This window comes from Pseudophryne corroboree, chromosome 5 (genome assembly GCF_028390025.1).
Source record: "Pseudophryne corroboree isolate aPseCor3 chromosome 5, aPseCor3.hap2, whole genome shotgun sequence".
Taxonomy (NCBI): Eukaryota; Metazoa; Chordata; class Amphibia; order Anura; family Myobatrachidae; genus Pseudophryne; species Pseudophryne corroboree.
In genome coordinates, this window is record NC_086448.1 from 499063462 (window position 1) to 499077282 (window position 13821).

General features: G+C 42.2%; 1 protein-coding gene across 2 annotated transcripts in view; it reads right to left on the bottom strand.

Annotated features, from left to right (window-relative positions):
- Window positions 1–13821, bottom strand: part of PHLPP1 (PH domain and leucine rich repeat protein phosphatase 1) — a 257789-nt gene that overhangs the window by 61150 nt on the left and 182818 nt on the right. For both annotated transcript variants that reach the window (XM_063922998.1, XM_063922997.1), the window contains exons 6-9: window positions 10025–10255; window positions 5321–5523; window positions 4667–4727; window positions 3383–3478 (exon numbers count right to left, since the gene is read on the bottom strand). In XM_063922998.1, coding sequence (XP_063779068.1) covers window positions 3383–3478; window positions 4667–4727; window positions 5321–5523; window positions 10025–10255 — 591 coding nt within the window. The remainder of the gene's footprint in view (window positions 1–3382; window positions 3479–4666; window positions 4728–5320; window positions 5524–10024; window positions 10256–13821) is intronic.

Below are 13821 nucleotides of genomic sequence, written 5' to 3' on the forward strand. Positions count from 1 at the left end.
ATACAATGTAAACCAGCCTGGGAAATTATGTTATACAAAAAGGTTATACTAACGTGTCAGCTGTTCAACAACTTAGCACATCTGCATTAATAAAAAATGTACTAATGGAACTACAACCGGTTGATGCTGCTAACACAAAAATACATTTTGGTTATCCTAAAATGGTCAATAACAAAAAAAAAAAACCCACAAACGTCATATTAGCTATACATAGTGGTGTTAGACATTTGTTACTGTACCAATATGTATAAGATGGCAATGCAGAAATTCACTAGGAACATGGAGACACTGTGAGCTTCTCCTTAGCAGATGTAACAAAGAATTAACAGCAAGGGCAGCTTTTTGTCAAAAAATTAAGTGTTTGCCGTCACAGCCCATGGATTTTGTCATGTTTCTTGAAAGAAATATTGCCAATGAGTGCAGGATATGTGCTGTTCAGACTACCAGTTGTGTCAGACACATGGCAGTGCGTTATACACAGCTAGAGCAAATTCTGTATATTAATAATTTATGTACTGGAATGAGGAAAAATAAAAAAGATTCCTAAACAGAAGTTAAACAGACTAAAGGAAAGCAAAAATATATATTTTTTAAAGTAACTGGATGATTATGGAACACAGATAAGCCACCCTCTGCTAGCTTTGCCGTCAGTCCCACATTTAAAGGTTTTATTGTTATGCACAACCATTTTCAATCCAACTGGTAACCCAGGTAACTCCTGTCGAGAACACAAGAGCTCTCTGAAAAGTTTTCAACATTATTAACTCTTGCTATAATAGGGCACCAAAATATAACAAAACTGCCTATAATGGTATATTTGACTCCGAAGCAGTTATGATACATAAGGCCTTCACTAGCAGCTAGATGCACCAAAAGAGTAGGTGTACCATGGAAAGAGCGCAATGTAAGGAAGTGCTCACTACATGTGATTACTAGAGCATTACAGTGTCTGCACTACAACCACTACCAGCAGCTGTCACAGCTTTACATAGGTCAGGGAGATCTGCTACTTTTTAGAAACAGGATGAACATATGGGTGGAATTCAATTGTTTGAATAGTCCGATGGGTGTCTGGTTTTTCCTGTCCATTAGATAGGAAAAAACAGACACCCTGCTGACTTTTGAAACAACTGAATACCCCTCAATGAATGGTTCAACCAGATGACATTCATTTTATTTTTAACAACTGTATTTAGCCCGCAATAATAGAAATACAGGTTGAGTATCCCGGGTTCACTATGGTATGCCGGCGGTCGGGCTCCCGGCGACCAGCATACCGGCGCCCGACTGCCGGCTTACCGACAGTGTGGCGAGCGCAAATGAGCCCCTTGCGGGCTCGCCGCGCCACGCTATTTTATTCTCCCTCCAGGGGGGTCGTGGACCCCCACGAGGGAGAATAAGTGTCGGTATGCCGGCTGTCGGGATCCCGGCGCCGGTATACTGTGCGCCGGGATCCCGTCAGTCGGCATACTGAAGACCACCCGAGTATCCCATATCCAAATATTCCGAAATACGGACTTTTTTGAGTGAGATAGTGAAACCTTTGTTTTTTGATGGCTCAATGTACACAAACTTTGTTTAATACACAAAGTTATTATACATATTGTATTAAATGACCTTCAGGATGTGTGTATAAGGTATATATGAAACATAAATGAATTGTGTGAATGTACACACACTTTGTTTAATGCACAAAGTTATAAAAAAATATTGGCTAAAATTACCTTCAGGCTGTGTGTATAAGGTGTATATGTAACAAATACATTCTGTGCTTAGATTTAGGTCCCATCGCCATGATATCTCATTATGAAATGCAATTATTCCAAAATACGGAAAAATCCGATATCCAAAATACCTCTGGTCCCAAGCATTTTGGATAAGGGATACTCAACCTGTACTATATAACATGGCTGTATTGATCTTCTTCAACACTTGGACAGCAGTGAACTTCCAACGATGTCCTTTCACAAGGTAGGACTGATATCCAGAAACATTTCGGCATTTCTTTACCCACAACATGCTTATTAATACTTTAGATAAGGTTCTTGCTGAAGGGATAGGTTTAGTGATGAACACTGTACAGTGCTCCAACTGGTCTGATCACAGGTAGCACCCTATCAATAAATTAAAGCAGCGGTGGCCAACCAGTGGCTCTTGAGCCGCATGAGGCTCTTTCTTTATTCAAATGTCGCTCCCCAACACTCAATCACATGACCACAATAGATCCGGAAACTGCTGCACTCCAGCCAGACACACAGCAGCACTATGAGCACTGAGAATTGAGGGAGCCAGATACTAGAGGTGAGACACCTACTGGCAAACAGAGGACACAATAGGGGCTGCTGCAATGGCACAAGTTGTAGGGGCTGTGGTGACACGAGGGTGGGCTGTAGTGACACAAGGGGGAGCTGGATGGAGTGACACAGGAGAGTGCTGGCAGGGGTGACTCATGGGGATCTGGCTAAAGTGACATAGGAGGGTGGTAGCAGGAGTGACACATGGAGTAACTGGCTGGAGTGACCCAGTAGGGTGCTGGGAGTAGTGACACATGGGTGAGCTGGCTGGAGTAACACAGAAGGGTGCTAGCAGGAGTGACACATGGGAGAGCTGGCTGGAGTGATGCAGCAGGGTGCTGGCTGGATTGACATATAGGGGAGCTGAAGTGTATTATTTTATGTGGTAGTGGCTTTTTAAATGTATTTTATACCAGGGGCGTGGCCTAGCACCCCTTTTTTGCATGCGTACCTTTGGCTTGATGACGGCTTTAATGTACCTAACTAGATTTTTTGGCTCTTTGTCTCTGACTGGTTGGTCACCCTTGGAAAACCCTACCTCCTATGTGGACAAAGAAACCAGTTTCCTCCAGCAGAAATGTTTTTCTCCTTTGAAAAATGTGCCTGTCATCTATACCGAATACCACCAAGGGTAGGCAGATGCTATGATTCATACTTGTGTGCCCTCCGTGCCAACGTTTCCTGCCAGCCCGTGTGTGTGGTACTGGGAGTTTAGTAACAAAAAGTAGCTGCAATAATGTTTGTCTATACTAAAGAAAGGAAAATAAATGGCAGTCACTTCTCTAACACCAAAGATTAGACCAGTATATATACTTACAAAATAGTTTCATTAATAAATAAAATGAAAATGAATAGTTTAAAATTGACATTTGTTGCCACCAAAGCTTTATAAGTCGTCATTACAGTGCAACAGTTAAACTTACATATCCCTTATTGCATTATCCAAATATTACATATTTGATAAACACTTTGACAGAGAGCAGTGTATGCTGTCAGTACCACACACTTCTGTGGAGAGTCACAGTTTATCACATATTTACCCTCAAACACTTCTGCAGCACTGGTATATTATTTGCAGCATCACTCACCGGGCAGGAAGCTCAGTCAGGTGATTGTAGCTGACATCCAGCACCTCAAGGCTTTTCCGCTCACTAACCCATTCAGGCAGGCAATCCAGGCAATTCCTGTGGAGAACATGAAGGCTTCTTGTGAACAGCTTTTTACATTTTAAATATGTTTGCTATTATAGGGCAGCAAAAGTGAATAAAACAGCATATAATGGTGTATTTGTTTCCGAAGCAGTAACGATACCAAAGTGCTTCACTAGCAGCTAAATGCACCAGACAACAGGTGTACCATAGAATGAGTGCAAGGTAAAGAAGGGTTCATTACATGTGATTACTAGAGCATTACACTGACCGCACTACCACCACCTGCAGGTGTCACAGATTTGCATAGGTCAGGACGATCTGCTACTTTCTAGAAGTCACTGGTACAAGGGGTACTTTCAGGAAAAAAAAGGAACATAAGGAATGGCGTTCCGCTAAAACAGCAGATACTGCAAGTGGTACGGGTGCCAAATACTTCTAGATTTAGTTTTCCTTATGCTGTAAATAGGGCATTATGTGCACAGAGCACAAATGCATCTTTGGGCTCTTAGAAAATATTAGCGCAATAATCTTCAACTATGCTTGGGAACGACAAGTGTTCCCAAGAAAAAGGATAACTTTCCAAACCATCCTCATCGAAACCATATTATCATTTGTACAAGACAAAGCCACAAGCCTATGACCAGGTATAAAAGATTTTCAGAACCCTGAAATCAAGTCAAACACAACTGGAGTATTATTGGATGAGTCAACTTTAGTAAGTGTTGTAAAATGATAAGCAAATATTCCTATGCAAGGGTAACACATTGTTAAGTGGTTCTTGGCCTTTACACACATTTCAGTCATTATCCAAGCTAAAGATTAACCTGCAGTATTCAAAAAAAGGTCTCAGAATGCGTACACTGAACAGGTAATCACACACTCAGCTTTCCACTTATGCAGCCTAGCAATAATTTTACATAATGTGCTGAACCTGGTCTTTTGCTGCCACTGAAGCACTGAATTAGGTCATGTTCAGCAGATCATAGCTGTCATGTTCAAATAATTTCCTGATAAACACCATGCACATTCTCTTACATCTTAAAATGTACAGTGAAACGTAGAGGGTCAACATGTCTGAATCCGGTCACCAAATACTTTTTGGTCAGTCTCCATAGTTGTAAGCATGCTCATTTATGAAAAAAGGGCAGGTCTACATTAATTACCTTAACAAGGTATACTTTTATCAATTGCCTGAAATTGTAATTATTTAGATGATTTTACCTGGAAACATCCATGAAAGCAAGATACGAAGGGTCCGGATACACATCCAGGTGGGTGAGCTCTAAAACACCAAACAAATCCAATGAGGTCCGGAAGACATAACTTTAATTACATTAAATGGGAAAAAAAAAAAAACTCAAACAAAATAAAAGTGTAATAAATAATTTGTGCAGATATCCACTTAAAAACTGCATGAATAACTACCAAAATCAGGGTCCTAGTCTGGTAAGATAAAAGCATTGATCCATTCTTTTATTTACAGAGTACTAGAAAGTGATGGGAGAAAGTCCACTGTAAGAACTGCATAGGTTTTCTGGGATGTATATTTGTGTGGCGGTAAGGCTAGTGGGCAGCTGAAATGGTGGAGGGAACTGGAATGGGCCACTAATACCGCTGCTTGGGGCAAGGTGGGATCTGAACAAAAACATTTTTTCAGCTGAATTTATCTTTTAAGAGTGTGAGACTGAAGAACATTGTGATCAATCTTGTCTATTGCCTACATTATGTATAGTTAGCAGCCAAATACAGTATGGTACAGATGAGAAATGCAGATTGAATAACTAATTTACTGTATAAGCATTTAAGAACAGATTAATAATTGGAAAAACAAACAAACAAGATTTGTTACATAGCATTTGGAACATCTTCAAGTACCGTTAGATGATGCATAAAGAGCCTTCAGGTAGTATCCACTGATTTTAAGGGAGGTCAATCTGTTCCTCTCACAGTGCAGGACTTCCAAGTTGCTTAAACAAGTAACATCAAGATCTGTCAACTTGTTATCTCGCAGATCCAACTGGGTGACATGAAGCAGGAAGTCTACTTCATCTACCAACAAACTTCTGATCGTATTCAGCCTGGCCAGAAAACCAATGCAAACGTGTGTCAATCACTTCATTTCTGGGTAAAGGAAATAGCACACAAGTAAACATTTTCACATATCTAACAAACACAAATAATTATTTGTAATTGTGGAAGCCCCTACTGGCACTCTAAAGCACCCCCCAAACATCGTACATTTGGGATCCTTATCTTCCTCCTTCATCGGTAATACAAACACACATTGAGTACTGGGTAGACATCGGGTGTCCGTATCCTTCTATACTAAAAGAAAGAAAACTACACAAATCTAGTGTATCACTTTTTTATTTTTAAAGTTTGGTTTTATTAATATTTAAGTCTGTAGAAAGGACAAGACGTATCCATGACAAAAATATATATAGTAGTGGTCTGGCATACAAACTACAGAAGCTGGTGGTCACTGGAAATATGAGATGCCTTATTTGCATTTAATAAAATTATGAAATAAGTTGATGTCGGAAATACAATTTACTTTAATATCTGTAAATCAGGGAGCTAAACTTAAGCACAATTCCACATACACTATGTAGTCAAAAGTGATTGTACACAGACAGCAAATAGATCAATGACATTTTACGGACATCAGTACTTTGTAGGGCCACAACGTGCAGTGGCGAATCCTACATGTTTGGAGCTCTGAAGCTTGAGCTGTAACGGAGGCCGCTTCGCTACCAGCAACCATAGGACAACATCCAACAATGTCAAAATGGCATTGCTGCCCTTGCAAGGACCACGATGACCAAATGGGTGAGGTGGAGTCCTTGAAAATGGTCCATACAATGAGCCCATTCCCACTAGCCTGTGTCTGCTGGGACAGGGCCGGTATTTGGCACGGTGAGTTTGCAGCGGCAAATGTGGCGGGCAATACGGTGAGAGAGTCTGCGGGGCAAATGTGGTGGGTGACAGGGTGAAGAGTCTAGGGCAGGTCTGGTTACAGCACCCCACCCCCTGGCCCCTTTAATGTCTACCTATCACAGCACTCATTGCTTCAATAATTACCCAACACCACCCCTTCTCTCAATAATCACCAGATGGAAACCCCACTTCATCAACACACATCACAACACCCCCCCCCTTTGCTCTTCAATAAACACCTGACAGCACTCCGCTCAGCACAAGCAAAATGACCTTATTAGACACCTCCTTGTCCCAGGCTCCTTCTCCCCTTTCATTGCTCCCAGCCTCCTCCCTAGGATGGGACGTCTCAGGCTCCACCATTTCTGGGAATGTCACAAAGTTCTGCAGGCTGTCGGGAATTGTAGTTTAAAGCGAATACATGTTTCACGCTGTTTATAGAGCACAAATCACAGAGCTAGACTACAACTCCCAGCAGCTCCTGTGGTACTAAGCGACACACATCCAAGCTGTAATAGCTGCTATGCTGTACAAGAAGCCTGGATGTCATGGTGTTACTGGTGACAAGCTATAGCCATACAGTACATAAACACAAGAGGTGAAAATGGGCCCCTCCAGGATTAGGCGCCCTGAAGCTTAAGCCACATTAGTTTCATAGTAGATTCGCCTCTGATCACGTGCAGTGATTACTGCAGACAGCCTTCTTGGCAAACTGTCAATTATACCCCTTTTCCACTAGCTCTTTTAAACACGGGTAAATGCGCGGGGGAGCGCATTTACCCGTGTTTTTCCCTAGTGGAAACGCGTCCCCCGGCAAATTCCCGGATCAAGTGATCCGGGAATCCTACCCTGGTAGCTAGCCGGGTTGAACACGTGTTCAACCCGGCTAGCTGTCTAGTGTGAACGGGAGCCGTGTCGAGGCGACACGGCTCCCATTCACAGTGCATAGGGAGGGCGGCGCTGGGAGATCATGTGATCTCCCAGCGCCGCCCCTGCCACGTCACTAGCGCGTCACCAACCCGGCAATTGCCGGGTTGGTGAGCGCTGTCTGCAGGGGGCTGTAGCACGGGTCGCAGCCGTGTCAGACGACACGGCTGCGACCCGTGCTACGCTAGTGGAAAAGGGGTATAAGTTCCTGGACAACTGCAGGTGGTATGTTTTGCCATTCCGCTTAAGTCCAGTAACCAGCTGTGACACTGAAGTTCGAGTCGGTGTAGAACAAACTGCTCTGAATCGTCCTAGAGGTTCTCAATGGGGTTAAGATCTGGACTGGATCTAATCAGTTCCCCTCTACCCGATTTATACCTTCACAAACACTTGTCAGCTGCAGGAGCACAACATTTCGCTTATGGGGGGGTTGGGTTATGGGGGGTAGGGCATCCAATCACTTTTGTCTACATAGTGTGCAAGCTTTCAATATCTGTATTTTGCACAAAACATATTGCTATCCTACAGTACTTAAACTAAACATTAGTTGATTTCCTCCTTCAGGTGTGTAGCGTATGGTGGAGCTTGTGCTCTGGCTGCCAGGGCCAGATGGGGGCACTTTCTAGGTGCATGTTTTGGCCCTCACAAGATGTTAATAGACTGCTGGGGAAAGGAACTAGCATAGTAGTTCACAATCAGAAGACTTCCTGCTGATATGGTCATGCAACTGCTGAAGTTTTGTCAAGGTTCAACTTCTCACAGCACTACAGGAGAATCGGGTAAGAAAAAAAGTTAATGTGGGGACCAATGTGTCGTACATTTATGAAGAGGGGGGGGTGGTCTGTTGGTATGCAGGGAAGAATGTGTGCAGGGGGGCATGCTGAAAATGACTGCAAATAGCAATTCATTATGAACACCAGCTCCAAAATGCAAGGTGTGGGGTGACATAGCAAACACTTGTTCCAGATGCTAAGGCTTCATGTTTACCCGTCTGCTCTTCTTCAATATAAGTAAAACAAGCAGTATAAAAAAATAAAAATAAAAAAAATACGAGTTTTTAAATTGATATGCGGAATGCTTTTTGAAACTGTATGCTTGTAGTCACTATCACCATCGTTCCAAAGTTTTATATTAGAAATCTGGTGTCCCAGCACTAGTCAAACATTAGTTAGAGTTACTGTAAATATATAGGGGTGTATTCAATAGATGTCGGATCCTTTCCGACGGAAAGGATCAGACATCTGAGTATTCAATAAGCTGCCAAATCCGACAAGATTTGTCCGTTCATGACAATGCCAATCCGACTTCTTTTAAAGTCGGATTGACATTGTTGGAACCGGGCCAAAATCTGTCGGATTTAGCCGCGGAATCCGACAAAACACGTGGATCCGTGGCTAATCCGCCGATCCACGTGTTTCCCGACATGTCGGAATTCCCAACTTGTCGGACAAAAGAAAACAGCATTGAATAGGTCGGAAACCCCTTCCAACCTAAAAAAAAGTCGGAAACTGACGTTTTTGCGACAAGACGGCAGCTTCCGACTTCAGATGAATACCCCCCATAAAGTACAAAGCCAATGGTGGTGAGCAGCAAGTCGCATACACAGATATGGAGACTTCTATAAGACGGAGAAGTAATTCACAGCTAGACACTTGTAAATGCTAGATCAATGCGCAGAAAATGTCACTATCCATAATGTATGAAGTAATCCATTTTCTGTTTGTGCATTGCTTAATGTGTCTCATTCTGTACAGCTACAGCCATAGTAAATGATGTTGTGTAGTTATCTGGAAATAGACCATTTAACTTCCCCTCGAGTCACGTACACAATGCAGCACTACTAGTGTTACTTTGATGGAAAAAAACAAATCTGAGTGAGAAAGATTTTAGCTTCTAAGGTATGTGCAGAATGTAAAAAAAAAAATCTTTGACCAACAAGCATTCTTAAACTGGTTTTACAAGTGATAAATCAGGAAGTAATTTTCTGTACAAGCATCTAGTCATTTTGTGTTATACAGAGCCCATAGAAAGGTGGGCTGGTGGCCAATCTAGGGAGTTTCCATTGTTTCCGAGTTACCATTGGCACCAGTTTCTTCGGAAGATGAGTTTGTGGTCTATCCTTTATTTTTCTGTCCCTATCTACAAAAAGAAAGGAATCAGCCACGGTCAGTCTGAAGTATAGAGATTAAGGGGGCAATTAATTTGTAAAGGGCATTATTCCGCTAAAGCAGTTCACTATGTTCGACTGCATACATATTTACGGCAAATTACGGCACCTGCAACATCGCTAGTTTCCATAAGCACCTCTATGGGAAGTGAAATAAAATTAGCAATGTTGCTGGTAGAGATGTCAGTTTCTTGATTGGCACATCATGACCATCGCAACCAACTGAGTCCATAGTACCATTCTAAGGGGGGAATTCAAATGTTTGAAAAGTTGGTTGGGTGTCTATTTTTTCCTGTCTATTAGAAAAAACAGACACCCAACTGACTTTTCAAACAATTGAATATCCCCCTAAGTGTTCAGCAGAGCATACATTAGTGCTGCCAAATGTCACATGACTTTACAATGTCAGTGGGGACAAACAAAAAGGTGGCTTTTAACAAACTGATCACAGAGTTGACATTTGTTACACACACTTCTCACATGGAAATTAAGAAAAATTAGCCAGTTACTTTAAGTATTTCTGATCCTGCAAGTTATGTAATCCATACCTCAAATCCACATGCTTGATCTGAGGCATTCGTCTGAGGGTCTTTAGCCATAACACGTGCAAAGAATTCCCAGGCATGCACAGCTTGTCCATAGCAGCCATTTTCTCCAATACTTCAGGTATTTCAGTGAACTCATTGAAAGACAGGCCCAAGTAGCTTAGCTGGCTCATATTCCCCATTTCTGTAGGGAGTGTCTGGAGGTAGTTGCCATCTAGAAGAAGCGTTTGCAAACTAAAAAAATAAAAACAAAGTCACATACATGTATATGCTCAGAAATCTCAGTGGACTAGTGTTAATCACTTGACGGACAGATTTTTTTCCACCAAAAAAAGAGAGTCAGAAATTGTATTTCTTTTTTAATTTAAAAGTTGAACATGTATTTTTAAAAATATAATGAAATATTTAATTTAAAAAAAAAAATGTATCCCCCCACGAATTCCAGAGGCCTCGATTGTAAAATACTTCTCTAGAGTAGAAAAATGGGGCAAAAGAATCCCCAGCATCATCATCATCATCAGGGTAAGGAGGTGGATGTAATCTTTTAAGACTTTGCCAAAGCTTTCGATACTGTACCACACATGCGTCTTATCTATAAGCTACAAGAAATAGGGCTAGGGAGCACAATATGCACTTGTATTAGTAATTGGTTAGATAATAGGTAGCAGAGCGTTGTGGTCAATGGATCATTTTCAAATTGGACTAAAGTACTAAGCTGTGTGCTACAAGGGTCTGTACTTGGACCACTTTTGTTCAACATTTTCATCAACGACCTAACAGTAGGTCTAGAGAGCATGGTGTAAATTTTCGCAGATGACACCAAATTGTGTAAGGTTATAAATACGGAGGGGGATGCTGAGTCTCTTCAGAACGACTTAATTAAACTGGAAGCATGGGCGGCAAAATGGAGAATGAGATTCAACACAGACAAGTGTAAGGTAATGCACTGTGGGGGCAAGACCAAAAATAATACCTACATACTAAATGGGGTAATTTTAGGGGATTCTGTACTGGAAAAAGACTTAGGGGTTCACATAGATAACAAATTAAGCAGCAGTACCCAAAGTAGGAGTGCAGCAAAGAAGACTAATAAGATATTAGCATGCAGAAAACGGTGAATTGATGCAAGGGACGAGAGTATTATACCCCTATTATATAAATCACTAGTGAGGGCACATCTTGAATACTGTGTGCAATTTTGGGCACCATATTACAAAAAGGATATCCTGGAGCTAGAAAAGGTTCAGAGGCGGGCGACCAAACTAATCAAGGGCATGGAGACGCTGGAATATGAGGAAAGGCTTGCTAGGCTAGGCATCTTTACATTGGAAAGAGGAGACTTATACCCCTTTTCCACTAGCGTAGCACGGGTCGCAGCCGTGTCGTCTGACACGGCTGCGACCCGTGCTACAGCCTCCTGCCGGGGGACCCGTGCTGCAGCCCCCTGCCGGGGGACCCGTTTCCACTAGGGAAAAACACGGGTAAATGCGCGCCCCCGCGCATTTACCCGTGTTTAAAAGAGCTAGTGGAAAAGGGGTATAAGAGGGGACATGATCAACCTCTGGCGTTTCCGCACATTGAGGCGAAAAGGTTTTTTCACAGTAAGGACAATACGTGTTTGGAATTCCCTGCCTGAGAGAGTAGTAACAGCGGACTCAGTCAACACCTTTAAGAATGGGTTAGATAAATTCCTATTGGATAAAGATATTCAGGGTTATGGTGCGTAGTCACGCTTTATAGTTAATATAACTAGTCCTGACATAAAAATAACTAGTCCTATAATAGGACTGCATAGGAGACCACAAATAGGTTAAACTCTATGGACAATTGTCTTTTTTCGACCTTAGTTACTATGTTATCCCCTACTGGTAATGTATCCCTGTGAGAGTGCCCCCATCCACCCCAATACAAATAAAACAACAAAAAACTCCATGTCCTCCCCCCATCACAGCCCCTCCTATTCACCTTATGCAGAGCGTAATTCATTGGGGACTGATTATTAGACACCCATTCTGCAGCTGATCTCTGCACACGCTTTAGTGAAAGTCAGATTGGCATTGTCGTGAGCGGCTAAATCCTGTCAGATTTGGCCGCTCATTGAATACTCAGATGTCGGATCCGACATCAACTGATTATACCCCATAGGATACGACCTGGTCAGGCAATGCACTCCTGGTTGTGGTCGTATCCTATAAATTAATGCCAGTTAAGTGGTTAAATGATGTAATAAGGAGCGGAATATAACAAGGGCACTGTGGGGGGTGGGGGGTGGGGGGGGTTGGGGAAGTCAATTGTACTTTCACATGAATTTTATGTGACTTTGCGAAATGTAGACAAGGCTATTACAAGGGACTACACTTTTTTTTTTCTAGTTTTCAATACATGAAATCCATTCAGGAACATTACAGTATGTGATGATTCTTGCAAAGACCTTACAACATACTGCCCCTCCCAATTCCTCCACTTGTTGGACCAATTATACATTTCCAATAAGATAAAAATACCCCACTAATCTATCTCAAAGGGCACGACTCAATTTGGAGAGAGTTGAAAAGCTCCTGGAATAAGCTCCAGTAGCTGTTCAATACAGCACAGTGGTAAGTCGGAGAAAGCCCGTTCTCCCAAACTAAACAGGTTGTTTTGTTGGAAGAACTGGCATTCTCAGATTTAAGTGCCCGACGCCACGCTGATTCCACCGTGCTAAGGGCAGAAATCAGCATTGCTACGGCACTTTTGTCAGATTTATGCTCACACCCCTCTGTGCCTGTGAGAAGATATCCCATCGTCGGATGTCATAGGGCACTGTATACATAGCACTGGGAGCAAATTCCCGAAGAATTGAATCTTGCCCAAAGAAAGGTTTCTTCTACTCATAATTTTCAGCAATGTGGATATATCCAAGTAGCAACAATTAATAGCATATTTAGAAAAGATTGTAATTAAAAACAGCTCTATTGCAAAGTCTCCTATACCTTTACAGCAACTGCTGGCAGAAGTACACCTTCTGGTTTTACTGATCCATAAATGGTTTGCGTTTATTGTGTTGAGCAGTTACATTCTAAAACAAGCTTCTCAACTCTACCAACCACAAAATGGTGGTAGTGACTTCCTTGATGTTCAACATTATTACATGGCCAACTATTTGAGTCAGGTGGTTATTTGGTTCTTCCCTGTCTCACAATATAAAGACAGTGAAGTTTCAAACATCCCTAAGTGGAATAGCCAAGCAGGCAGGCCCTCTTATTAGGAAGACTTGCTAGATCATTAAAAAGATGTCAACTGCAATCAGGAGCGGATTGGCCCACCAGGTGCGTTTACGGCTAAGCAGGTCTTGCCTTTTGTTAATTGAAATAAACTATTATCACTTCTATTTTTGAAAGCATTCTAACTTTGCAACATTTCTTCCACACCTGCCTAAAACTTTTGCACATTACTGATATAGCTATTCTTAAGGAGGGTGCCAAGCCTTAAGATCACCAGCACAAAAAAGCAGGCTGGTAAGCGAGACTGGAAGGAATGGTATAGGGAGGCGATATCAATTTAATCATCAACTCCTGACACACATGGCATTTTTATTATTTACAGCAGAGGGTACTGTACAGCTTTCAGAACAGTCACTCTCTGCTCTGTCTGACTATTCCTTCTGCATATCTGTTTCTATTCTCTGCCTGTCGCTTCCCCCTGTCTCTCTCTTCCCATTGTTTTCTCACGTCCACTGTCTATTTCTGCCATCTCTCCCTCAGTCTCAAGCCTCTGTTTCTCTCTTCCCTCTGCCCTACTGCATCCTCTTGTCAGCCCTT